Here is a 24,643-nt window from a genome sequence, read left to right on the forward strand (position 1 = left end):
GTTCAGATTTTAACTAGACTGGAATTTGCCCATTTAGCTGCCTCAAATTAAGCCCCAATATGAAGGGCATGTGTGTCTGAGAAACTGTCATCACAGGCTAGATCTCATTTCTCAGAAATGACTTAGGATAATTTACTAGCCAAGACTAGATTTTTTTATAAAACATGCCTCTATTTTAAAAATAGGTTCAAGTTATTAGAGAAAAAAAAGAGAAGCTAAAGTTAGGTACGTAATATTGAAAAAATGTCCTGATTTTCTCAAGTGCTTGGTCTCCAGTGGCTTTCCTTGAAGTTACTAGAAGATGCTTTGTTTCAGGACTTACAAAAACCAGGCCATTTATTTGGGAATCAATTAAAGACACGTATGGGCTTGATTCAGTTCAATTAACAGGTCTACTATCATGTGAGATGCTGTAGGTTGCCCTACCTGGACTCCAGCTACCACTCCAGAATAGCACAGATAAAACCTCTCCTAAATCCTTTTCCATACGTGCCAGCTCAGTGTGGCAGTCTCCTATGTGGAGGGCATCTTGGTGGCACCAGATACATATGTGTGAGCGATTGAATCTAGCCTTCAGAAAATAATAATTTTGATGTAATTCCTTAAAATTCTGCCTAACAGCATGGATTTTCAGTCCAGAAACGTATTTTTCCAATATTTTTCACTTGAAAATGCATGGATATTAATTAAGAAATATTTCCTGAAATGGTATTTAGTTACCATGGGTAAATCAGATTGACCCTTGTGTTGGAAAGTCCAAGTAATATGTGTGTGCAGCGTCCTTTGTGAGGTGTAGCACTAGTGATGATGTAGATTTGAAAAACACTCTATATAGAAATGTACTATCAAAGTAGAAAAACAAAGCAAAACCCTATTTTTGAGTGAGCATTTGTTCCCTGAGTTACTGTGGAGGTGCAGTCACATAGGGGAATTTATCCTCTATCACAGCATGCTAGCAGTACATATGCTGTATAACCAGATTTTAGGCAACAAACCCCTTCAATCAGCAAGATTACACATAATTTAGAAAAACTGCAGCTGGTCTTACGTAGTTCTTTATAATATAGGTGATTTTCACAAGGTGATGACATCTGTCAATGCTGATGGTGCCAAATCTGTGCTGTTTCCCTGCTATCAGCGTTAACGTGGGTATGCTGCTGTGCATTAGCTGACTGTACTCTCAGACAAGTGTACCATGCCTTGTCTCAAAGGTTAGCTGCTATTTTCCAGAGCTCCCAGATCACAGATGGCTCGGCACTCCCAAACGTGCCTGAGGGCTTACACTGAAAGCCTGGTGCGGACAGTTAGGTTACCAGTTTTCTCCAACTATTGAAATGTGAGTTTTCAGTATAAATCTGACCTGCCTTTCACTCTTCAGGGGAAACGGGAATCTGTTCATCGGTTCCTGAAGCGGGGTGTGCGACGGGGCCCTTGGTGGCCTCTTTGGTAGCAGTAGCATTGGGAGGTCATCTTTGTTCTCACGGATGCCGCAGTATGTCTCAGGCAGTCAATGTGAATTACTCTCATGCGTTAGGAGATGCAGCGTAAGGGCGAGTATGAAAGCACAAGCACAATAGGAAATATTTCAGTGTGGCAGGGGCTTTCAAATTAATGGATAATATCTGCTGATAATTGGAAACATTTGAGCCATCTGGTGCAAATAGACTTGATGTCAATGGAGTGACACTGGTTTTCATCAGCTGGGAATCTGGATTGGATTTGTTCTCGGCTGATTGTCTGGTGGGCGCGTTAGCCAAGTAACAGGGCTCAGTTAATCACGTTTCAATGCTGCATGCGCCTAATACAATCTCGGCGTGAATAACAGGGGAGCTCACAGAGCTGCTGTTGAGGTGCCCTGTCATGAGGTATAATTGAATAATTAATCAGTTTTAAATCAATACAAAGCTAATTTAAGGAGACACGAGCTTTGGAAGGGCCTGGAGATTTTGTAGAACCAAATGGTGATTGTAAAGACTCAGGCTTGTAGCATTTCAGCAGCTAATTTGGGACTGGGCTTCTTCAGTACATGCAAAGGAACAACAGCCTCAATGTGTTGACGGACGCCTCACTTGTTCCTTTGACTACTGTGCTTTGTCACAGTTCACAAAAACCTGTAGCACTGTCTGCAGTTTGGAGAGGATCCTGTTGAGTACTCCTGTTGAGCGTGGGAGCAAGTGGGACATTAACAAGAATGTAGTGTGTAACAACTGTTAAGCATTAAGGTCAATAGGCCATGGACCAGGTCTTTTGAAAAGCTACATATTTCCAATAAGTAGATCGAGTCACCAGACCAAGGCATTAGGCAGAGTCTAATCTTGGATACCTGTATATGTAAACTGGTGTTATTTTATCTTGGTATCTTGTTAAGGTACTCTCTTTGCAAGGCAGGGTGTTCAAACCATCCCTCCTGTTAGCTGTAAAGGCAGCCCGTGAGATGCCTTTCCACTTTGTGTGTATCTGCTGTGGTAGCCGAGTGTGTGGATCTGCATTTAAGTGGGAGAACTCTGCTTCTGCACTGTGGGAGCTGTCAGTAAGGGACAGGCTCAAGATCATAGAATCATAGAATACCAGGATGGAAGGGACCTCAAGGATCATCTGGTCCAACCTTTCTGGGCAAAAGCACAGTCTAGACAAGATGGCCCAGCACCCTGCCCAGCTGCGTCTTGAAAGTGTCCAATGTGGCAGAGTCAACCACTTCCCTGGGGAGATTTTTCCAATGGTTGATTATTCCAATGGAGATTATTCCAATGGTCGACTGTTCTCACTGTGAAAAAGATCCCACGCAGGATCCCTTCTACTCTCGTTGACTTCAGGGAGAACATTAACACGAGTGGGAGCAAAACTCAGCCATTTTATGAAGGTCAGAAAAGGGCCTAAGGAGATGCAAAGGCAATAAAAGAAAAAGGAAGAGAATATATACTACTTGTATGTCTTCCAGCCACAGTACCCAGGGAAAGCTGCCTTATCTCCTGCGGGACTGCGATTAAATGAGTTACCTTTGGCTAGACCCCAGCGGGTACAGGAGAGCAGTAGGTAACCCAGCTCTCCGCTTACAGAGAAACGTGTGTGAGGATTCGGTCCCACGCTATCACTTTGGCTAGCCAGCACGGCTTGGACCAGCCTCAACATGTCTCTCACTGCGTCACCCGTGCAGAAAGGCGGCTCCCAGGTGCAGCTGACATCTGAGGCACTGCGTGGGTTTGTGACGAGAAGCAGAGCTTTCCTCCAAGGCAGGCTGGGCAGATGTGATCAATCGGAGGGGAGATGGTGCTGCCGGCACGAGGCTGGAAGCACACACCCCAGGGAAGGCACAGTTAAGCTTAAAGGCGTTAAAGCAGGGACATTCTAAGGACATTGAAACTGTGTTATGAGGAATTAGGCTGAGGGATTACAATTAGTAAAGGCCATGTGTGTTTTCCAGGAACTTGAGAAATATGAAAATAGGAAGAAAGGACAGGCTTACAGGCTAACGGGGCTCCACGATCCAGGCAGATTTGCTCAGCGTGGAAGTCAGCAAGAAGAGGCTGGGTGCCACTTTGTATTTCTCCCTGAGCTGCCTGGCTTTAGCAGGAAGATATAATACCAGGAATCATTTCAACGTTTTATCCTGCATGTATCCTAGGGTATTTTAATCTTGTAATTGTGAATAAACAAATCCTCTGTGTGAGTGTGAACAGCCATACCCTCTGCCTGAGGCTATATCTGCGCCTTCTAGACTCATAAAGGAGTTATATCTTCATCCGAGAGCCTTTTTCATTCGGTGTAGCCACATGAATAACACGAACAGATCTCTTTCTTTTTCCTCTTGCCCCAGGAGGCAAAGTTTTCATGACAGCTATTTTGAAATGCAGCATACACGGCTTAGATCACTTAGAATTTACTTTTAAGCTAGAAAACTCTGAGATCAGTCCCGGTACCAAACTGGGGATGTTGTCAGTAGACTAAAGAGTAAGGCAAATTTATAGACTAATATGACTTCATATGTACAGAAAATATGAGCAGAAGATGTTTGGAATTCTTGTTCCGTTAAAATACGAAGCTGTGTAAATAATTGAATCTTTGAAATAAATAGCAGAACTTGTAGGGATTTGAATACAGTTGGTTCTTGGCAACCGACACTCAACACTAGCATTTCTTACTGATTTCTAAAATTTGGCGCTGTCATCTTTCATGGTTTTGTATGATTGCCAACATAAATACTTCCATCTTTGGAAGGTGGATGGAGAGGTCTGGTGAGCTGCCCTTGTAACTGGTTTCAAGCTTGGCTTCCACTCCTTCCCAGTGTCTGCCATCAGCTAAGCTGGATGCTTTGGGCAAGTCTGTATGCAAATTCACATAACGCAGCTCCTACAGCTTCTCAGCACTTTGGGGAAACTTAACGAGAAGTTGATTAAAAAGCACAGTTTCTGGTCAAGCTGAAATGTTTTCCTGATTAGCTAAAGAAAGCTAAAAAGAAAACCAGTGATTCACAGAACCTTTCACAAGTTTTTTTTTAAACTTTGCAAACTTGCTTGCTTGCTTTAGCCACTGTCACTTGTCTGTGATTTGGCTACAAGCAATCTCATGTGCGGTGGTGGCTGGGTTGCTCCAGGGCTGAACTCAAGCAATCCACTGAGTCCAGCAATTCCCCTGGAAAAAGGGGGATTCAGGCTCCAGTCCTACCAGCTGTAATGCAGCTTGGAGCTGTGCTTTATCTCTGGTGATCACTGGTGAAAAACCTGGTCCAGATGAATATTTTGTGACCTATTTTTCCTGAAGTTTTTGTTCAAATACAATTTAAGAATCTACTTACATGGTAACACCTTTGAATTTTGTCTTGGAACAGGTGTGAACTCTTTTCAAGTCTACATGGCCTACAAAGACCTCTACCAAATGTCCGACAGCCAGGTATGGCTCTGAATGCTTTTCATTGCTGTGATCTGTCCTCTTTCCTGTGATCTCCCCCCAACACTTGAGGACTTGCTAAGGTTGAATCCTAGAGAAATGTTCCCCCTGACCTGAGTGGCACGGGGGAAAATGTGCAGTGGAGGTGCTCTTCTCTCTGGAGGGTCAGTGCAGAGCAGCGTTGAACATCTGCATGCGTTCCTTCAAGTGTGTGACATTCACCTTCTGCAAGGATTACCTGGTGTCTCCCAACATTACAACCACTCATCACTGCTCAGGATTTTGCCCTGCACTTTATTTCGCTGTTACCTTTCAAGAACTGTAGGTCAGAGAGGGAAGAAAAGATGAAGCACTCAAAGCAGTGGCCGTTTTAAGATTTCAGGAGTTTCTGGGTTGCTACAAACAGCTAAATGGAGTTGCTTTTGGGGGGAGGTGGCCTTTTCTCATTAGGGCTGGAGATAACAATGAGCTTGTTTGTCCAGAGCTCATTACAGATTCCAGACTCTTCAGCTTTCCTATTCATAAGTATCAGGTCATTGTAAGTGGACAATGGCATCTGTTAGTAATAATAATGTTTGCTTATTCAGTTGAGAAAATGTTTCTTTCTTATTTTTTCCCAGAGCTATAGCTCTTGGTCTCTTAAATAACTGTTGTTACACCTCCAATCCATGTGGTTTTAATTGGAATTTTAGACATAATAATATATAAATATTCTCTGAGAGGCAGTGCCTGTTAAATTCAACTCCCTCTTGGAATTGCCAAGGGAAATACATCGAAATGTTTAATGTGTGGCTACACTAATGCCTGTAACCTTGTTTAAATGCTCATGTTGCGGGCTGTGTGTGCCAACCCATTCAATGCTAGCTGAAGTGTCCTAGCACAAAAGTGGGCACTGGAGAAACGATGGCTTCATATTTGATCTGGGTTTGGAAACTGGGCTCCCATCTTGCTGGAGTCTGGTTTAAACCGGGAACATGCTAGCTGAATACCTTCTGGAAGGAGGGGATTCTGCCTCTCTGCTCTGCTCTGGTGAGACCTCACCTGGAGTACTGCGTCCAGCTCTGGAGCCCTCAGCACAAGAAGGACATGGAACTGTTGGAGTGGGTCCAGAGGGGGGCTACTAAAATGATCCGAGGGCTGGAGCACCTCTCTTATGAAGACAGGCTGAAAGAGTTGGGGATGTTCAGCCTGGAGAAGAGAAGGCTGCGGGGAGACCTGATTGCGGCCTTTCAGTACTTAAAGGGGGCCTATAGGAAAGATGGGGAAAATCTTTTTAGTAGGGCCAGCTGTGACAGGACAAGGGGTAATGGTTTTAAACTAAAATAGGGTAGATTTAGACTGGATATAAGGAAGGAGTTCGTTACAGTGAGGGTGGTGAAACACTGGAATGGGTTGCCTGGAGATGTGGTGGAGGCCCCATCCCTGGAAACATTCAAGGCTGGGTTGGACGGGGCTCTGAGCAACCTGATCTGGTTGAAGGTGTCCCTGCTCACTGCAGGGGGGTTGGACTAGATGACCTCTAGGGGTCCCTTCCAACCCAAAGCATTCCATGATTCTGTGCTTAGAAATTCTCAGTAAAAGCAATAGGATCAACTGTTTCTGTTCTGTATGGATGGGTTTTGAATCTTAGAAAGCAAGAAAAAAAAGGATCATCTAGAAAAATATTACAACTTTTAATTGCAGAATTAAAGATGTTAGTGAAAGCTTGACGCTCTCTGCTCTATGAAGTTGGTGCAAAATGCCTACACCTAAGAAAAGAGGTGTTTTAGCTGTACTAAAAGTGCCTGTAGCCCATGGGAATAGTTCCATTTTACATTTGCTAAAACTATGGAAAAGAGATTACTCACTAGACTTAGGCCTGCATGGGAGGGCGTGAAGAGGTAGCCCTGCAGGAGGGGATGATGTCCAAGGGAGATGCGGCCCCACTCGGGGCTGCTGACCCCGTCTCAGGGCAGAGGCTCGTCCTGGGGCTGGCTGGTGTGTGAGGGGTGGGTCAGTCAGCACCGAGCAGAGAAGCTCTGACTCTGTGTAGAAAGCAGAGAGTGTGGAAAAGGGTGATAATTTGCCATTTGCCTAGATAATTACCAGCACGGAAGGAGCAAAACCGAGATGACCAGAGAGGTCTGAGTGTTAAGTAATGTATTTTCCTTACTCAATAGTGTTTCCTTCTTTGTACTACCTGCAGCTTTATGAAGCCTTCACCTTTCTAAAAAGTCTTGGGGCTGTTATCCTGGTCCATGCTGAAAATGGAGACTTGATAGCTCAGGTGAGTGAATTGTCAATTTTGCTTCATTTTGTGAGAAGATAGACACAAGAGAGAAGTAAAACTCTCCGGTCAGAGTATGGGTAAGGAAGAAGGAACTACCTGGTAAGTGCCTTAATTGGGCCTGATGCCCTGCACACTGCTGGTGTAACCCCAGGGCTGAGAGGATGGAGGCCCTTCTGCGTGCTTTGGCTGAGCATCAGCAAGGAGAGCAGCGATCCAGAAGCTCCTTGCCTGGGCAGCAGATGAGGGCTGGGTGAGGGGGGCAGGAGGAAGCAAGAAGATCTCTTCTGAATCCAGCAGAGACAAGTGAAGCAGAACAACTTAAAGGCTCGCTCAGAGATTTTGGAGACAAAAAGTGGAGCTGGGAAGCTTTATGCTAATGTCTCTTGCTGCGCAAGCAGCATAGTGAGTTTAGAGTGAGTGGTAAAGCTCTCAGACCTGTTTATTTTTGAGAATGTTCTTATGAATCTCTGAAGTTTGAGAATAAGAAACCCCTGTGATCTTCTAAACATTTAAAAAATGTGCATTGAAGTCATGCTTTATCTTTGAAGATGCCTGTCAGAACCAGGAAACTGGGCTCAAATTCAGTATGATCCATTAAAATGTCCTGGATCCCCAGTGCACTCTGTGCAGGTCAGGTCCCCTGTGTAGATACTGTTCTCACCCTGCCGTGTGCCGAGGCTCTGATCTGTGCAACAGAGGTATCCCAAGGACAGCAGTCGATAGTGAACCTCTGGCTGGTCTTTCTACAAAGCAGAGTGGGTGGGTTTGGGTGGATATTGTTATGACTCTATACATCTATGGCAGATTAACCTTTCAAGGCTGCTGCGGGGATGTGTCCCTCCTCTGATTCCATGTATGTGCAAAGAGCCCCTCTGAGGGCTGTGAGGCTCTGAGTGAGACAATTGGTTTATCTGCTGAGCTCTTTAATTGATGGTTTATCTGCTAAGGACTAGGCTGCAAAGCTGACAGGGAAATTACAATAGCTAAAAACAAGTTGTCTCTGAGATCTGGACTAGGAACCTTGTCTCATGGTCCAGGGAGAACCTCAAGTGAATGTTGGAGTGGTTGGGCAGGGTGTAAGGGCTCTGGCCTGCATGGGTTTATTTCATTGGTTTTCCTTCAGTGGGATTCTGTCCTTCATCTGCCTGGTAGGAATTTACCACCTTCGAGAGCCTTCTTTCCCTTTTCCCTTCAAGTTTGGCCATTAAAACTTACTAGCGAAGAGTCAACAGGCACATACGCTGCAACTGTGTCCTTCCCCCACTGAAACCAGGCGGAAACGCTCATATATAATTTATAGTTTTAATACAATATAAAATATCCACTAGAACGCAAATTAATAAGAAGCAACATAATAAGTCAATATTACTGAGGAATGGCACAATGAAACAAATCAAATGGCACCCATGATGTTTTGATATATTCTCCATTAAAATCAAGGTGCACTTGTGGAATTGCATTTCTGATTGAAATGTGTTTCAGTTACATTTTTTTTTTATCAGCTTTAATATACAGCTATGGACTATGAACATACAGGACAGAAAAATTATTAGGAAAAGAGGAAGTAGTAAAGAAATGTAGATTACGTTATACATCAACATCTCTTTTTGCCATTGCCATGTCTCATAAAATCAGTCTTTCCTTATGCTTTTATTTAGAAGGATTATTTGGATAGTGAAAAGAAAGCTGCCTGCAGGGAGGTTTTGCAGTACTATCCTGTGTGAAAATCCAAATTTGATCTTATCAAATAAATATTCTATCTTATTAGCACTATCAAACCCTCTTACAGTGGGTAATTTTATCATATGATCTGATTTTATGACTTCCTTCAAGATGCAAACCTATCCTTCTTGGTGTTCCGTACTTTGCCATCTTGCTACTTTTTGTATTATACGGTTGCAACTTTATTTTTTGTTGGATTTTAATTATCTGAAATCTTTAACTGGCACTGTTCAGAGCTGTTGCATTAATGATTCAGAATAGCTATTTTTAAGAATACCTATGAAACGTTACCATTTTCTAACCAAAATAATCTTAACTGCAGAGTCAGATTAATACATTCCTATTAAAGTCTCTTCAGCCTTGATTGATTGCAGCAAAGGCAAAGTACATGTGAATATTAACTTGCTCAGGTTTTGCTGAACTATGCTGGTAATGTGTGAGCTTTTCACCCTCGGGGACCTGGGATCAAATATTTATTAGATGACACAGTAAAGTATGGTCAGTAACCCCATCCTGGTCTCTAGGGGGCATTTGGCTGTATCACAGAGTCATTACATTTGTTAAACTCGGCTCATTAGAGACCTGTGAACGGGGCAGGCTGGGGCAGGGGTGCATTGACAGCTCTGGTCCCACTTCTGCTCTGCTGGCAGACCTGGACCAACCTCAGGTCAGAAGTGGTTGGCCACCATTGTCTACAAAAAAGGAAATTTATTCCAATGCCACTGCTTGACCTTAAATTAAAAGATAGATGAAGCTTTTTGTATATTTAAAAAATATTATCTCACTGCTGTAAAGCATGATAGGCACAGATTTTTTTTCTGGCAACCCCCCATTGGTCCTAAAATGGGCTTTTTGGTGTGGACACAGTCCCCTCACAACTGGAAGGCACTGTTTTGCTTTCATGGAAGCATAATTTTAGTGATTCACTCTGCAGGAAAAAAAGTGTTACAGAAAACTGGATGCCAATGGCAAGACTTTATTTGATGAAGTGTCAGCAGTGCTGAAAGTTTAACGAAGATAACAGTGCTTCGTGGATTGCAGCCAGAGGGAAACTTGTGTGAGTGAAGAAAGAGTTGTGGGCTGGAAATATCCACAATTACTATTTAGTATATTGATTGAAACATGTACCCTGGGTTGGTGTCTGGAGAGCAGAGGACATTTCCGATGGTGCAGTCCAATGGCTCGAGGCACAAATATGCTCTGTCCCACTGCAGCAACAAATCTTCCCCTGAAGTCTGTGCTGGCTGCATGGAGCAGATGCTGGGGTGGCATGGGACCAGTTTATAGCCAGTGTTGCGCAGCTGCGTTGACACAGACAAAAAAGGGGCAGTCAGACAATATGGCTGCTGAGCCGCCAGAGGATGCCTGGTGCGAGGGTCTCATCCTGCAGCAGTTGTCAGCATTTATCTTACGTTGCAGGAACAAAAGCGTATCCTGGAGATGGGAATCACCGGACCCGAGGGACATGCCCTGAGCAGGCCCGAGGAGGTAAGAGGCTTCGCTCGTTTTGTTGTTCATGGAAATATTTTGTCGAGCACGTAGTATTGGAGCTTGGGCTCTGTATGCACAGATAATAGATGGGTGCGTGGGGAAAGGCAAGTCTGCTTCTCCCATGGCCTCTTCAAGTATTATTCAAAGCCTTGAGAAGACCAGGTCCCTTTCAGCCTGTTTGCTTGCCTGAAATACCCTTTTGCTGCTGCAGCAGGTACGTTCCCGTGGTCCTTGTGCACTTAGGAGTCGCAGCTCCTGCTGCCCCAGGCACGGGCATGCATGTCATTTTGAGTGAGACCCTTGTGATTTGATTCGTGATGACAAAAAAATGGGCTTATCAGGGTAAAAATCAGCAGTGCAGCTTGTGGGATAGGCTTTGGAGGAATTGCATTCATTAAAATGCTTTGGCTGAAAACCTCCTACAAGACGCATGTGTATGTGTGTACCATGCATGTGCATATGCCCACATATAAATCTACGTTTATGCCAGCAGATGCATTTGTAGTAGAAATGCAGGCTGCAGAAATGGAAATACATGAGAATGGAAAGATGCTGCGAGGCAGCTTGGTTTATGCAACTCTCTTCCAATAAAAACCAGGCTCTGGCAAGGAGCATCTCAGGCATCTGGAAAGGGCTTCTTTAATGAGAAGGAAAAGGTGGAGACATGTGGATGTCCCTTAATGTACACAGTTCAGACCGCTAATGGGATGATGGAGGGCGGTAGTGGGAAGTGACTGCTTTCCTTGAAGACTAAAGAGACAGGGCCCTGGGGTTTTGAGGCTAAACTTGAAGAGGTTGTTGTGGTTTGCAGATCTTTATATAACTTCTCCCCAAGGCAAAAGGAATCAGCTTAATTGGTCACATTCTTCTATTGAACTGTTTATGTACTTTTTCATTTTGCTGTTTAACTTCCACCTAAATTATTCTAAAAAATGGAATTGTTTCCTTTTAATTGGAACAAGGGCCTAAGGAAAATCTGCATTTTCAGTTTCCAGGAAGGAATATTTTGTCTTTCTGACTGTGCATATGACCACCTCAGCCCCAGCGCTGAGGTACAGGGATCCTGCCTCCTTCCCTGGTCTTCTGCGGGTGCGTTTGGGGCTTCCAGAGCAAATGTTGTGATAAAGGTCCTAGGCAAACCTGAAGCCACAGTCTGATTTAAGGAAAAATGTATTACAAAACTCTGAAGAATTAAGTCATGTGGTTTTGGAAGAGCTAAGTTGCTCGACTTTTCTAGCACAACTCTTGGAGAGAAATTTCTGTACCATTGAGTCAGTATTTTCAGTCATGATGGAGCTTTAAGTATTAAAGTGCCGATATTGTGAGTCCATCTAGGAAGGAGGTATGAAACTGCTGGTTGGAGAAGGGGGTCTCCAGAGCTCCTCTGCTCCTCTGTCTGAAGACGACTGCTTGGTGTGCCTGCGTCCCAGACGGCCCCCTGGAGGAGATTGCCTTTACGCTTGCTGACAGAGGGGACTTACTGGGCAATGCTTCAAAGGCTTTTGTGGATTAGGGGCTAGATTCAGTCCGTAGTGCTGAAGTTGCTGGTTGAGAATGCTTTACATTCACCATCATCTTACCCTTCTGTGAAGACTGCATAGGGTAAGCTGCCAGGGAGAGCTCAGAGATTGTCTCAGCTGGGGCAATGTTTCCTTGCTTTGTTCTCCTTCCAACTGTAGGGTAGAAGTCCGAAGTAGAAAGGTGGGAGGGAGGTAAGGAGGAGCCCCATCAGTTGCTTGAATGTGACCTTTCCTGGGGTACAGGGAGCCAAGGAGCTGTATTTGTGCTGGGGCAGCTGTACCCCAGTAGCAAGTACAGCCTGGCTGTGGTTGCTCCTAATGTGAAGTGTCTGGGGTTGGGTTAGCTCCCTGTTTCCCAGCACTGTGTGTCTTTCTCTGGAAAAAGCAGGATCAACCCCTAAAGAGTCATTGCTAAACAGTGAGAAGTATGTCTCAGTCCTCCGGTTAATTTTTTTCTTCAGTCTGCTTTTCGAGCTAACTTTTTCCTCCTTGTTTTCCTCAGCTTGAAGCAGAAGCAGTTTTCCGTGCCATCACCATTGCCAGTCGAATAAACTGCCCAGTGTACATCACCAAGGTGATGAGCAAGAGTGCGGCTGATATCATTGCACTGGCCAGAAAGAAAGGTAAGAGACTTCCTTTCCTCCCCAAACGCTTTTCTTTTTTTGTTGAATAGAAGTTCAGTGGAAAAACCTGTACATCTTGACCCAAATCACAAGATACAGGGAGAGGTTTCCAAAGAATGGTAACACCATCACAGACCCTAAATATTTATGACTGGGAAAGATGAAGGGAAATCCTTCTACATTTTTCAGTTGAGAAGCTCTCCCCACAAAACGTCCCCTTGAAGATTGTGTTGTACCTCTTCTTTGATCTGTCTTCCCTTTTACCTTTTCCTTAGACTGCTATATCTCCATTCATGGGAGTTATTTTCTTCCTAACAGGGTCTAGCACATCCTCCGTGCCTTTTGGGGATATTTCAGGGTATTACCCTCTGGGGGGGTGGCTTGAGCAGTGAAGCTGCTGTCAGATGTCTGGTGCTCGCTCCTGGCCTTGTTGCTGGAGCATGACCTCATCAGATGCGCCCTGGGGGCATCTGCGGGTCGACACCACTTGCTGGGGCCATGGAGGGATCCAGGTTAGAAAACACCCAAAAGGGACTTGTGAGCCTGGGGACAGCCACTTTCAAAGCTGCATTTGCGAGTCAGGATAGTTCTGCTGGTTGGTGCTACAAACCGTGTGAGCAATACGGGAAAGCCAAAGAGCAAAATACCGTCTTGATATTTGTATTCTTGGAGACTTGGAGCACGGTGCTGGGGACCATATGCTGCTATCTGCTGGTGCTGTGCCCAATCTGGGAGTAGCAAAAAGGCATCTGTCTGCTGGAACCCATCCTCCACCTCAATGCACTCTGAAGCAGAGCAACGTAGAGAACATGGCTGTGATTAAAACAGTACAAATTAAAACCAGATATGAACTGTCTCCTTCTGGATTAGAAAGGGATCTTTGTAAATATGCTGATCAAAAGCATGTGCAGCTCAGAGAGCCTCCTGATTAATTTTTTTATCATACAGACAAAGCCAGGGCTGCTTAATTTTCTGGGAGCTACGCTGGCCATGTAGCAATGCGGAAATTTTACATAGCTGCATGCAGCAAGCCGCATAATGTGCTGAAGAGCGAGCGGATTGTAATCAGTTCCTGTATGTCTTTGCTTTCCCCAAGGTCCCCTTGTTTTTGGAGAGCCGATCACTGCCAGCTTGGGGACAGATGGGACACATTACTGGAGCAAAAACTGGGCCAAGGCTGCAGCTTTTGTGACCTCGCCACCTCTGAGCCCTGATCCTACCACTCCAGATTACTTAAATTCTCTCTTAGCATGGTAAGACCTTCATTTTTTTTGCAGGCTGATGGTCAGGCAAGTGCAAAAACCACATGGGATGAAGCATCTAGGGATCAGTTTCCTTTAGACCAGTCTCAGACATAAAACAGCAGAGAAGGGACCGTAGAAAACCAGGGATGGTTATATCCCTGTGTTTCGACTGACAGACAGGTGGGCAGGCATGGACTCTCCAGCTCCTGGTTAGCATGTTAGAGAGGTAACTGCTGGTTATTCAGGAATTCTTTTTCTTTCTGCTTTTCAAGTGATTCCTAGCTGTACAGCTAGGTGGTCTTTAGCCCAGGACTTCAAAGTGGTTTTCTCCCTAGTTCTCTGTTTTCTCTAGCCAATATATGACTGGATGGCATCCTCACAGTCCAGTGTAAGCAGCAGCCTGGTGGATAGACCCCATCCGTGAGAACAGACTCAGTTTTAAGGCCCTGGTCATATCTGACAAGCACAGCTTCTGAAATCAGGGTTGTTCCTGAATGCAGAGATACCTGGAACTGAGAAAACTTTGCTGGTGCAATTTTTGCCAAAGCTGGTGCAGGGCTGTAAGCTTTTTGAGAATTAGGCTGTCCTAAACTAAATTGGCAGTGTTTGTAGCAGAGTTCAGTGGTTTTAACTCCTGTGTATTGCAAACTTCTGACTTGGCAGTTTGCCGTCATCTGGGATGGACCAAAATCTTAGAAGTTTGCTTGTGTTTAGTTCTTCTTGCAGCCGTGTTTTTACTTTCAGCTTGCCTTGTGTCTTTATAGGTTCCAGGGTCCTCAGGCTGGAGGTCAGCAAAGATAAATGGTACATATAGAGAAGGTATGTCAGGCAGGAGAAAGAGGCCAGGGTGGATTATAAAGGAGACTGTCAAGGACTTGGTGGAGACAGGCGGGTGACTGGAGGCCATTGCTTGACAGGATGGAGTATGGACTGACTGTCTTCAGGTTGGCAGAGAGAGGGTTATCACTAGAGAGGTGAAAGGAATGTGGGCAGAGGGAGAAGTGTCTCTCTCAAATAGAGAAGAAGACATCAGCAATGTCTTGCCAGCAACCCATCCGTGACAGTATTTCCTTCCTGTAGTCAACTGTGGGTCTTCTTTAGCTTAAACAAAAGACCATCTGCTTTGAAATGATACAGAAATTCACAGCAGAAGTCCCACCAGGACAGATTGCTAGTGCTGGAGTGAGGAGCTCGACATTCAAAACCTTATTTAATGCCATGTGGTGGCACTCATCTCACCTGCTGCCTACCTTTCCTAGGGTTTCCAGTGCTCTAGACAGAACAGTAGAATCTGAACCGTAGAAGTGACCCTTTGTCATTCAGAAGACGTTTCCCCCTGAGGTTAGTTTTCCACATGGCTGACGGGCAGGCTGTATGGCAGGCAGTGCCAGTGTGACTGGTAATATAGGACCCCTGCACGTGTGATTCCGGCTTGGGCAGAGCTGCCCTGCAGGCGGATGGGCACGTCTATGCGAAGGGAAGCGGCCGTCAGTCAGTGCGGCTGCTGCGGCGCACGCCTCTCTCCTTGAGCACGGCGGGTCAGGCTGTGCCTCCCACCAAACCCCGGGCTCAACCCGGCCGCCCTAATGATGCCGCGTTCGCAGCCCTGTTAATGAATGTGCGGTTGACCTCTGAGTTAACATGCATTTTTGGCAAGAACACGCAGGAATTTGTTGTGTTGTGATGGTCTGGTGGCAGAAATGATTTTCCATAATTGAGCTTTCTGTTCCTTAAAACAAGGAAGAAAAATGACGTTTCTGGTCTGAGCTGGCACTGTCAGCATTATAAAGGGTGAAGCTCATTGTCTGAGGGTAAGGCTCTTAGCCGGCACATGCGAATGTATATCAGAACGTTTGGCTCTTTACTCTGTCAGACCAGACATGGCTATATCTTTTCTAGAAGAGAGTCCCAAAATAATAGTATGTAGGTCAAAACAGATTAGCTAAAATAGCAGGAGAATTTTTAGAACTGGCATCCAAATAATGACTTTTTTTAACACTAACATCAGGAAGACAAACTGAGGAGTCATAGAAGTTTTCATTATCATCCAAGCGTGCAAAAATGGCTTTTTTTTTTTTTTCTAGTGGCTTAAAGTCCTAGATCTTAAATGACAGCAGCTTAGCCTGCTTTCAGTTTTAATACTTTAAATCTATACTGTGAAACTAAAAAAAGAACTGTATATTTCAGCGGTCTGCCATGCATTTGTGGAGAATTTTATGCAAGGATGATGATAAAGACGGTATTGCACTTTTCTATTGCACCGTTCATCAGGAGACCAATATTTTACATTTATTAAAAAATCCTCACAACATTCTTCCTCTGCGAGTACGCAGCATACTGCTTGTGCTGTTTTCCACAGAAAGTGCTGATTTTTCACTTTGAAACATTGAATGTATAAAAATCCAGCATGTCTCAGGGGGTTTACAGATTGGATTTGCCTCACGAGGTTTGGTCCTTGTTTCATCTATGGGCCAAGCACCTGAGGTAGCTTTCATCTTCCATGGTGCACTGCTGTGTTCTTGCCGCTGTCGTATGCCATCTCTTCTGAACTAGAGATGTGATATCTTGGTGCTTCATGGAAGACGTAATCTGCCATGAAAGCCTTGTTCATGGTGAAGAATGAGATGACAAGATATTGATGTGACATTGAAAGATACACATATGTCCGCTGTTAATTCCCACCACTCCCTCATTTGGAGATGTTTTCCACGGTGATCCCTTCTTGTCTGTCAGTTTTTTAGCTGATCGGATGCTCATCCCTGTTTGGCAGTATCTCTAGACAGTAGGAGTGCTGTGTAGTTAAGCAGGAGGTGTTGGGTGGATCTTGAGCTACGTGCTTCAGCTGCAGAAGGCTTGTGTTGACTAGACCGGGGAGTGCAGTGCATGTCATTGAATGTCAGAGGAGAGGGAAAACGGAGTTCAGAGGAAGCAATTCCTTTTTATCTTGCAGGTGTAGGTATTAATAGCGTGGTGTAAGAAGCGCAACATAACCTCAGGGAAATGGGCAGTGATACAGGGCCTGGCTGTGACATTCGTGCTCTTTCATGGTTGTGTTTATCGGAGTGCAGAACAGAGAGAGAGGGTAAGCCACAAGAAGCTTAGCTGACAGAAGAGCACCAAAAAAAGAAAAAATGGCATTGTAATCATCTGATTTAAGTGTCCTGTTAGAATAAATGAATGTTTAACGGATGGATTTAATTTAATCCTATGGAGTAACACCAGGCACTCATTAATAGTCAGGAATAGCTAAAAACATAGCTGCCTTTTCACTATTAAATACATGGGTTTGGCTTCTGCTAGAAAATGGATGGGTGGATGTGAGCATGATGAAGAACCAGAAAAGAGGCCAGAGGTTCATCTCTGACTGCAATCATTAGGGCTGGCAGCCCAGAAAATTGCATTGGAATTACTGATGTGTGACACTTTTGTCCTCTGTAAGTGGCTATTTGTTAGCTTGCTGGAATCTAAATTTGTGGACCAGAACCATTCAGATATTTCAGAGCTGGAACTTACATAATCAGTTAAGGAAAAGGATGGCAAGCTTTTGGGGACACCATCCTTCTGGAGTGATAGAAGAGAAATTGTAGTGTGTTTTAATGTGCTTGACTCCTGTATGCTTAATCAAGACCTAAAAATATCACCTGTTTCCTGTGGATATTGAAGAACCTATCTTCTTTTTTGTCTATTTTTGCAAGATGCTGCATAGTGGTTATGTTCTTCCTCCTTATTCCCGAGAGCAGCTGTGATCCAGTTCTGCTTTCTGCAAAAAAAAATTTCTCTAGGCTGAAAAAATGACTTCTTAAATAAAAGCATTATTATTTGGTAGCTCTTCTTATGTTTTACTCCATGCCTTTTTCTGTGTCAGACCTTTAAGTTAGATAAATCCAGAGTGCATGTTTGACTTGTACGGTGCCTTCCTTTGTTTAATTACAGGACTACCTGATAAAAAACTTCCCTTCCTTTTTTATTTTCATGGTTCTGATTTGGAAAGTCAGACAAGAATATTCATGTAAGAATTGCAAGAAAAATACATGTGGAGGGGAGAAATGCAGGGAAACAAGCTTGATGCTCGTGACTTCGCATTGTAAAATTTGCCATTATTTTTCAACATGGCTGCAAATTAATTTATCTTGAGAGTGGCAGACATTTCATACAAGCTTCTGATCATTTCCTTAATCCCAGAGTAATCCTTTGTCCTGGGTAGTGGGCTTGTGCCTGATCTCTGTCGATAAGCAGCCTGAAACCGGAGGGGGCTGTAATCTGAGAGTTCAGGGTGCTCCTGGGGGAAAGTGGGGACGTCCAATGCCATTGTCACCCTTCCGTGGTCTGTAGCCAACACGTAAATGCTGCTGATGTGATTTACAGCCTGTGCCTCTGGTGTGTAGGCTTGAAAGGTCCATTCATAGCTAGTCTGAGACCCAGGTAACTCTGGTGATGCCTGGTCTAAACCTTCTGTGTGTTAACTCCACAGTGGAGACCTGCAGGTGACGGGAAGCGGACATTGCCCGTATAGCACTGCCCAGAAAGCCATTGGAAAGGACAACTTCACTATGATTCCTGAGGGTGTCAATGGAATTGAGGAAAGAATGACTGTTGTCTGGGACAAGGCTGTAGTAAGTAATTACTTACTTTTATGGACTGAAAAGAAATTGAATGTTGGCTGAATAATGGAGGCCAGGAGACTCTTGGCCAGTACTTAAGTGACTTTCTAATATATTTCTGAGAATTCCCTGAGAGAGAGCTACTACGAGGTGAATCGTTCATTTCAAAAATCTTCCCCGGTTTTTTAAACTCAGGGCTGTGTTTCACTTTGGATGCTGCAACGCCATCGTGTTTTATTAGACCCAGGGCTTCAACAGACTCCACCGCTCAATTTTTCAGTTGTGTCAGAGTGGATGCTTCTCAGAGATGCAGGATCTGGAGCAGTTTAATGATTTTGAAGTGGACCCCATATAAATGGGATAAATGAGTTGTTTGAATTTGGGAAGTGTCTCATCGTTTTTGAGAAATAACAAATGGATGGCAGCCGAGCCTGATGCTAGACAATAAAATGCTTTGAAGGAGAACATTGCATGTAATTCATACTGGCATATTCTGCAGTGGGGTGCTGGTGGAAGTTAGCAATTTTTTGATAGTTCTGTGGATCCTAATATATAATGATGTTCTCCCTCTATTGCCTGTCTTCACATACACACCCATGCACACACACACGCACACTCATTGCCGTACCTTGCACTGCGCTCGAATGCATACTGCAGGCTGGGAAGTGGTGGTCTTTGCAGTGCTCTCGTGAGCACTTCTCCCAGACTCTGTTTAATAACCACTTTCTTCAGGGACTGCTATTGAGATTCCAAGCACAGAAGCAGCTTCAGCTGTCTGCCACGCAGGAGCAAGCAAAGTGCAGCCCGCCAGTGGTGGTTCCCTTTTGTTACTCCTGCAAAGGGAAGGAGCTGCAGCAAGGGCTGCAGTGGCGGATTTATCATAGAATCATAGAATTGTTTAGGTTGGAGAAGACCTTTAAGATCATTGAGTCCAACCATTAACCTAACCCTGCTATCCCACCACTAAACCATTTCCCTAAGCAACTCATCTACCTGTCTTTTAAATACCTCCAGGGATGGGGACTCGACCACTTCCCTGGGCAGCCCCTTCCAAAGCTTGATAACATTTTCAGTGAAGAAATTTTTCCTAATGTCCAATCTAAACCTGCCCTGGTGCAACTTGAGGCCATTTCACCTCATCCTATCGCCCGTTACCTGGGAGAAGAGACTGACCCCCACCTCGCTACAGCCTCCTGTCAGGCAGTTGTAGAGGGTGTTAAGGTCTCCCCATAGCCTCCTCTTCTCCAGGCTGAACAACCCCAGTTCCCTGAGCCACTCCCCATCAGACTTGGGCTCCAGACCCCTCGCCAGCTTCATTGCCCTTCTCTGGACACGCTCCAGCACCTCAATGTTCTTCTTGAACTGAGGGGCCCAAAACTGAACACAGGTGGTAACATCCAGTCCTGCACCACTGAGTAGCTTATATTTCACAAACACAATGTTTTACTGGGCAGGAAATAAGTGTTTATTTAATATTAAAAGTTTGGCACTGCTGTTCTTCCTTGGAACATCGTTCTTGCTTATTGCCAGGGGAGACCCCAACGTACTCTGCTGAGAAATCAAAATGCTGTAGTGTACAGTTGCTATTAAGCCATCTCTGAGTGTATAAAATGTTCAATCGGTGGCGACATTTCTCCAGGCAAGGACTTTATAATTGGGGTTGTGTTACTCAGCTGTATAGGTTTGGTGATACTAATAGTAGAATGGACTTAATTTGCAAGAAATGTTTCTAAAAGAGTCTGGGTCTTGATCTTTTATTTAATCTCGTAATACTCATATAAGTTTCCCTGTTTTAAAATTGTTACAACATTTAAATGGGTATTACTAGGACTGGCAACAAAACACATGTAGGCATCGTTGCGTAGAGAAAGGGACCTGAGATGACTGATCAGCCGGATGGTATCACCTGCATTACGGTTTTATTGGCTGCTCTTTGGGGTGCCAGGAGTGACACATCCATTTATTTGAAACTCCCGAGTAATGTGCCTTGTATAAAGTCCTGCTTGATACCTCTGTTTCATGCAACATCGCCATGTACGTGAACCACCTGCCTTCCTGTACCTCCCTGATCGTTCGGCACGCTGAGCAGTAAATCCCCATTTTATAAGCTTGTTTTGCTCAAGTCACATTGTTTTTAGGCCACAGGTAAGATGGACGAGAGCCAGTTCGTAGCTGTCACCAGTACCAACGCTGCCAAAATATTTAATCTGTACCCAAGAAAAGGCCGGATTGCTGTAGGATCGGATGCTGATGTGGTTATTTGGGACCCTGATAAGGTGAAGACTATAACAGCTAAAAGCCATAAATCGGTAAGGAGAAAAGGAAAACCAGCAAGAAAAAAGAAATGTCACGGTTGCTTTTCCAGTGTTGGTCTAATTCCTGTGAACATGAAATGCACGGGGTATGGATGAGAGGGGTAACTGCCTGCTCGTATTCTGAAATGGGCAAGTGTTTCGGAAGGTGAAAGTGCTGGAATCTTGCACCGGAAGCACTGAGATCAGGAAGGATTTCTTTTCTCACTGCATATACCATTGTCCTATTTTTTGCATGCTTGTGGCAGATCTGTAAATCGGTGTGAATCAGCAGGTCTGCAGCTGAGGTTAGCAAAGCTGTGATGATAAAACCAGCTCACTTTTTTGCTTATGTGAAAAGCACCTGGTATTATAAATAGTACGATTAAGTCAACAGTATTCTAAATCATGACAAGTGATTACATATTTTGGTAATACAGCTCTGAGCAGCTTCACGGCTGGGATTTTCTGTTTCGTTCCAAAGCTTTGCCCCATACTTCTCTGCCGTAGTGCAGAGTATCAGTGCCTCACTGTTGCTCTGACAGGTTCTGTCTCATCTGTTGTGTATTTCAGAGTTGCTATCTTACTGTTTGGTGCTTTGGTCTTTTATATTGGGGAATTCTTCCAAACGTTTTACTGGAAACCCAGTAACATAGCTTATATTAAAAAGGCGTAAACCTTTAGAAATCTTTAAAAAGTGTTTAGGTGATTCAGTTTTTATTTCTCTGTCTTGGGATCTCTCTGTATTTTCAAGAAAGTAATAACCACCTGCCCTTTGATGGTCATTCCCATTTAGACTCTGGCTTTCCTGGTACTTTCTGGGCTTTTCCAGACAGAAATATGTGTGCTGGCCCCTTTGAAATTCCCTCATACAGTCACAGTAGACGCAGGATGGGACCATGTCCTTTGAGTATCTGGCAGCTGAGTCACAATTTTCCTTCTTATTAAGGATTGCCCTTCTGGAGGCTCTGGGTAAATATGGAAAGTCCTCAAAACCAAATGAGATAAAGTCCTGATTGGAAAGTGAGCCATGGAGAGGAAAAGTCTGATCCAGGGAAGTCTGATCGGAGAGATTCTTTTAAATCATTTCATACTGTAATGCATTGCTTTTCCTTCAGACAAAGCAATGTTATAAGCTCTTAATGGCAGTTGTCTAAAAATATGACTACAAATACAGATTATAAGTTACTAACCGAAAGAGATCTTGTACTGAATTTGCAGTGAATATGTTGGTTGATCCCCAGGCTGTTGAGTACAACATCTTTGAGGGAATGGAGTGCCATGGTGCCCCGCTCGTGGTCATCAGCCAAGGGAAGATTGTGTTTGAAGATGGAAATCTGCATGTAAATAAGGGAATGGGCCGCTTCATCCCTCGCAAACCTTTCCCTGAATATCTTTACCAGCGCATCAAAATCAGGAATAAGGTAATGTCAGATGTTATTTAATCTTCTTTATAGTCATACATTCTTGGAACCACAGTGGCACATGGGTTTTTATTATTATTGTGCTAAGATGAGTCCATATCAGACAGACTGTGTATGACTTGTTCAAAAGGTGACCAAAAAGCTGGTTCCTCTGCAAGTGTGAACTGATGTAACTTAATTAACATCGTGAGCTTCGGTGGGCAGAGCATATCATTGCCAGTCGGGAATAACTGTCTTATGTCCAGCTGCGCGGTCTTTTGAAGAGAGGTGGAATAGTGATAGAATTTACTTCTAGTTAAAATCCAGGAAAAAGGTAAAGCTTCTTTGGGAGGAGGGTTAGCCAGAAGAAAAGCAGAATTTTAAATTGTTCCCGAGCTTTGCATACTGAAGAGCCACACTGCAGACAAGAGAAGCACGCAAGCCAGCATTACTCATTCTGTTTGACATCTCTGAACTGTTGTTGGTGCATTTGCTGAGCTGAGTATTAGCAGCATTCACAGCTCAGAAAAGTTTTCTCTTGTGTTTAATAAAAAGCTTGGGAAATGACCAAGATTAAGACTGGGTCACTTATGGGTTTGAATTTTATCAGTGCTCCTCTGTTGAAAATCAATTGGCTTGGCACTAGTTCATGGTTATTTGGAAATTGCTTTTTGCTACTGAGCAAGAAATTCACTGTGTGAACACAGGTAACAAGACAAATTGACTAAACCCCGTACTTTCTTCAACCAAGCATATATCATAGCCTGGGGGGTGGCAGATGAAATGAAGTCTGCAAGCGGGTTGATAGATTTCATCTTCCATCATTTGTTATACAAATTCTGTCTGTCAAGCTGTGGGATACAAAAGCTCTGCTCTTCTAATGAGAAAAGGTGCTGTAAAAGTCAAACGCATCTGCAAAAGTTTTGCAGAATACCAATCAGTATTACACTTTTTACATTGCCCACTTAGATGACATGGGCCTTCTCTTCACACTCGCCTCTCAGTGCTGTATAAAGGAGATTATTATAATCTAATAATTATATAAATATAATATATTGAGATATATAATATTGATATAAAATTTAAATTGTATAAATTACCTATAAATCCTATGTAGAGTATATATAAAGTATGTATTAATTATATGAATATAATTTAAAAACCCCAAGTATCAGAGAGTGGTGTCTTATACCAGGAGTTTGCGCAAAAGTAACTGGGCTAAGTAACCTGCATCTTGCAAGTGGGTCTGGATTTTGGGGAAGACCTTTGATTTCAGATACTTAGAAAATACTTACCTTTAGATACTTAGGTCTGCAAAAGGACCAAGAAAGGACTGGTATTTTTGCTCTTGCAGCTCCCTCTGCTGCCTGCCGAGAGGAAGGGAGAGCAGATGCATGTCCGTGGTTTTTTTCCCGCTATTGAATTTTAATGACGGAAAATATTTAGGAAAACCTAGTGATGGTCATATCAGCCACCATTTGCATATGTCCATGCACGCCAAAGGAATATAGAAAAAAGCTGTCAAGCAAGGGGCTGCAGATCTGTAACTGGCACGGGATAGCAGTTTGCCTTTATCCCTGGCACAGGGGTAGCAGTATAAATTCCTTTGTGGATCCCTGTGAGATGGTTTCAGTGCTGTGATCAGCAGCTGCTCCCTTCTGGGCATTAGTTTTGGCTCAGCCTGCGAGATGGTGGCTCTTCTGAGCCTGATGTCCCCATCACCGAAAGCAGGGAAAAGGCATTGATTTCTGTAAGAGCTGGATCAACCCCCTGTGAATAGTGTCCTTCCTACAGGGTATTTTAATTTCGTTGTTAACCTGTTGGGGAAGTGGCTCTGAAACAACAATCTTGTAAGCCATAGATTTCTGATCTTTCTGATGAGCTTTGGATTCTGCATTTCAATGGCTTCAGGCTCCTCCTGAAAATTGGAACTGTTTTTAAAAAAATAATAATTTCCTAGATTCCTTTGATTTTAAGGTCAGTGAGGCTGTTATGACTGTCTTTTCTCATATTCCTCATAGGAACTGTACAGGGATAGAATCCAGAGACCTCAAAGTGCAATCAGAGCTCAAATGACAGACGCTCTATTGACAAATAATGAAAGATGGGTCCCATGCCGCAGTCTGGTGTTCAGCTGCTCTTCTAGTTCATGACAAGAAGTGGAAAATTTTGACACTTTAATTTAAAAATTGCCACCACATTTCAATGAGTTCTAACGAAGCTAATGATACATTTGAAGGGCAGGAGCAGAGAGAATACAGGTAGGAGTGAAATTGGTGCAATCAGTGCAGCGGTATCAGCCTTGCAACAGCCGGAGCAGGATTCAGCAGCTGAACCAACTCTGCTGAACAGCCTCTGAATGGAGGGAGGAGAGGTGCTGGTGACTGATACCACTTAAAGTAAAGATCTTAGGTCAGATCTGTTCTTTTGAATCCCGTTTTTCCCCATTGACTGTGAAGGTTGCCTAATAAGGATCTCCCTCTTGTAATTTATATCTATCTAAAAATGGAGGGAGGAGGCTTTATAATTTCCTTTCTATTTAAAGCAGACTGTAGCTTTGATGAGAACACAGGTGTGTATTTACCTCGGCTAATG

The 24,643-nt window shown here is 43.9% G+C and overlaps 1 protein-coding gene across 1 annotated transcript in view; it reads left to right on the forward strand.

Moving 5' to 3' along the window:
* The window catches only part of CRMP1 (collapsin response mediator protein 1), a 51,636-nt gene that overhangs the window by 24,470 nt on the left and 2,523 nt on the right, over positions 1–24,643 (forward strand). The window contains exons 9-16 of the mRNA XM_009635502.2: positions 4,826–4,887; positions 7,070–7,150; positions 10,295–10,363; positions 12,389–12,509; positions 13,606–13,762; positions 18,225–18,366; positions 20,493–20,663; positions 21,890–22,069. Coding sequence (XP_009633797.1) covers positions 4,826–4,887; positions 7,070–7,150; positions 10,295–10,363; positions 12,389–12,509; positions 13,606–13,762; positions 18,225–18,366; positions 20,493–20,663; positions 21,890–22,069 — 983 coding nt within the window. The remainder of the gene's footprint in view (positions 1–4,825; positions 4,888–7,069; positions 7,151–10,294; positions 10,364–12,388; positions 12,510–13,605; positions 13,763–18,224; positions 18,367–20,492; positions 20,664–21,889; positions 22,070–24,643) is intronic.

The sequence above is a fragment of the Egretta garzetta genome, unplaced genomic scaffold, assembly GCF_000687185.1.
Source record: "Egretta garzetta isolate BGI_Z169 unplaced genomic scaffold, ASM68718v1 scaffold193, whole genome shotgun sequence".
Lineage (NCBI taxonomy): Eukaryota > Metazoa > Chordata > Aves > Pelecaniformes > Ardeidae > Egretta > Egretta garzetta.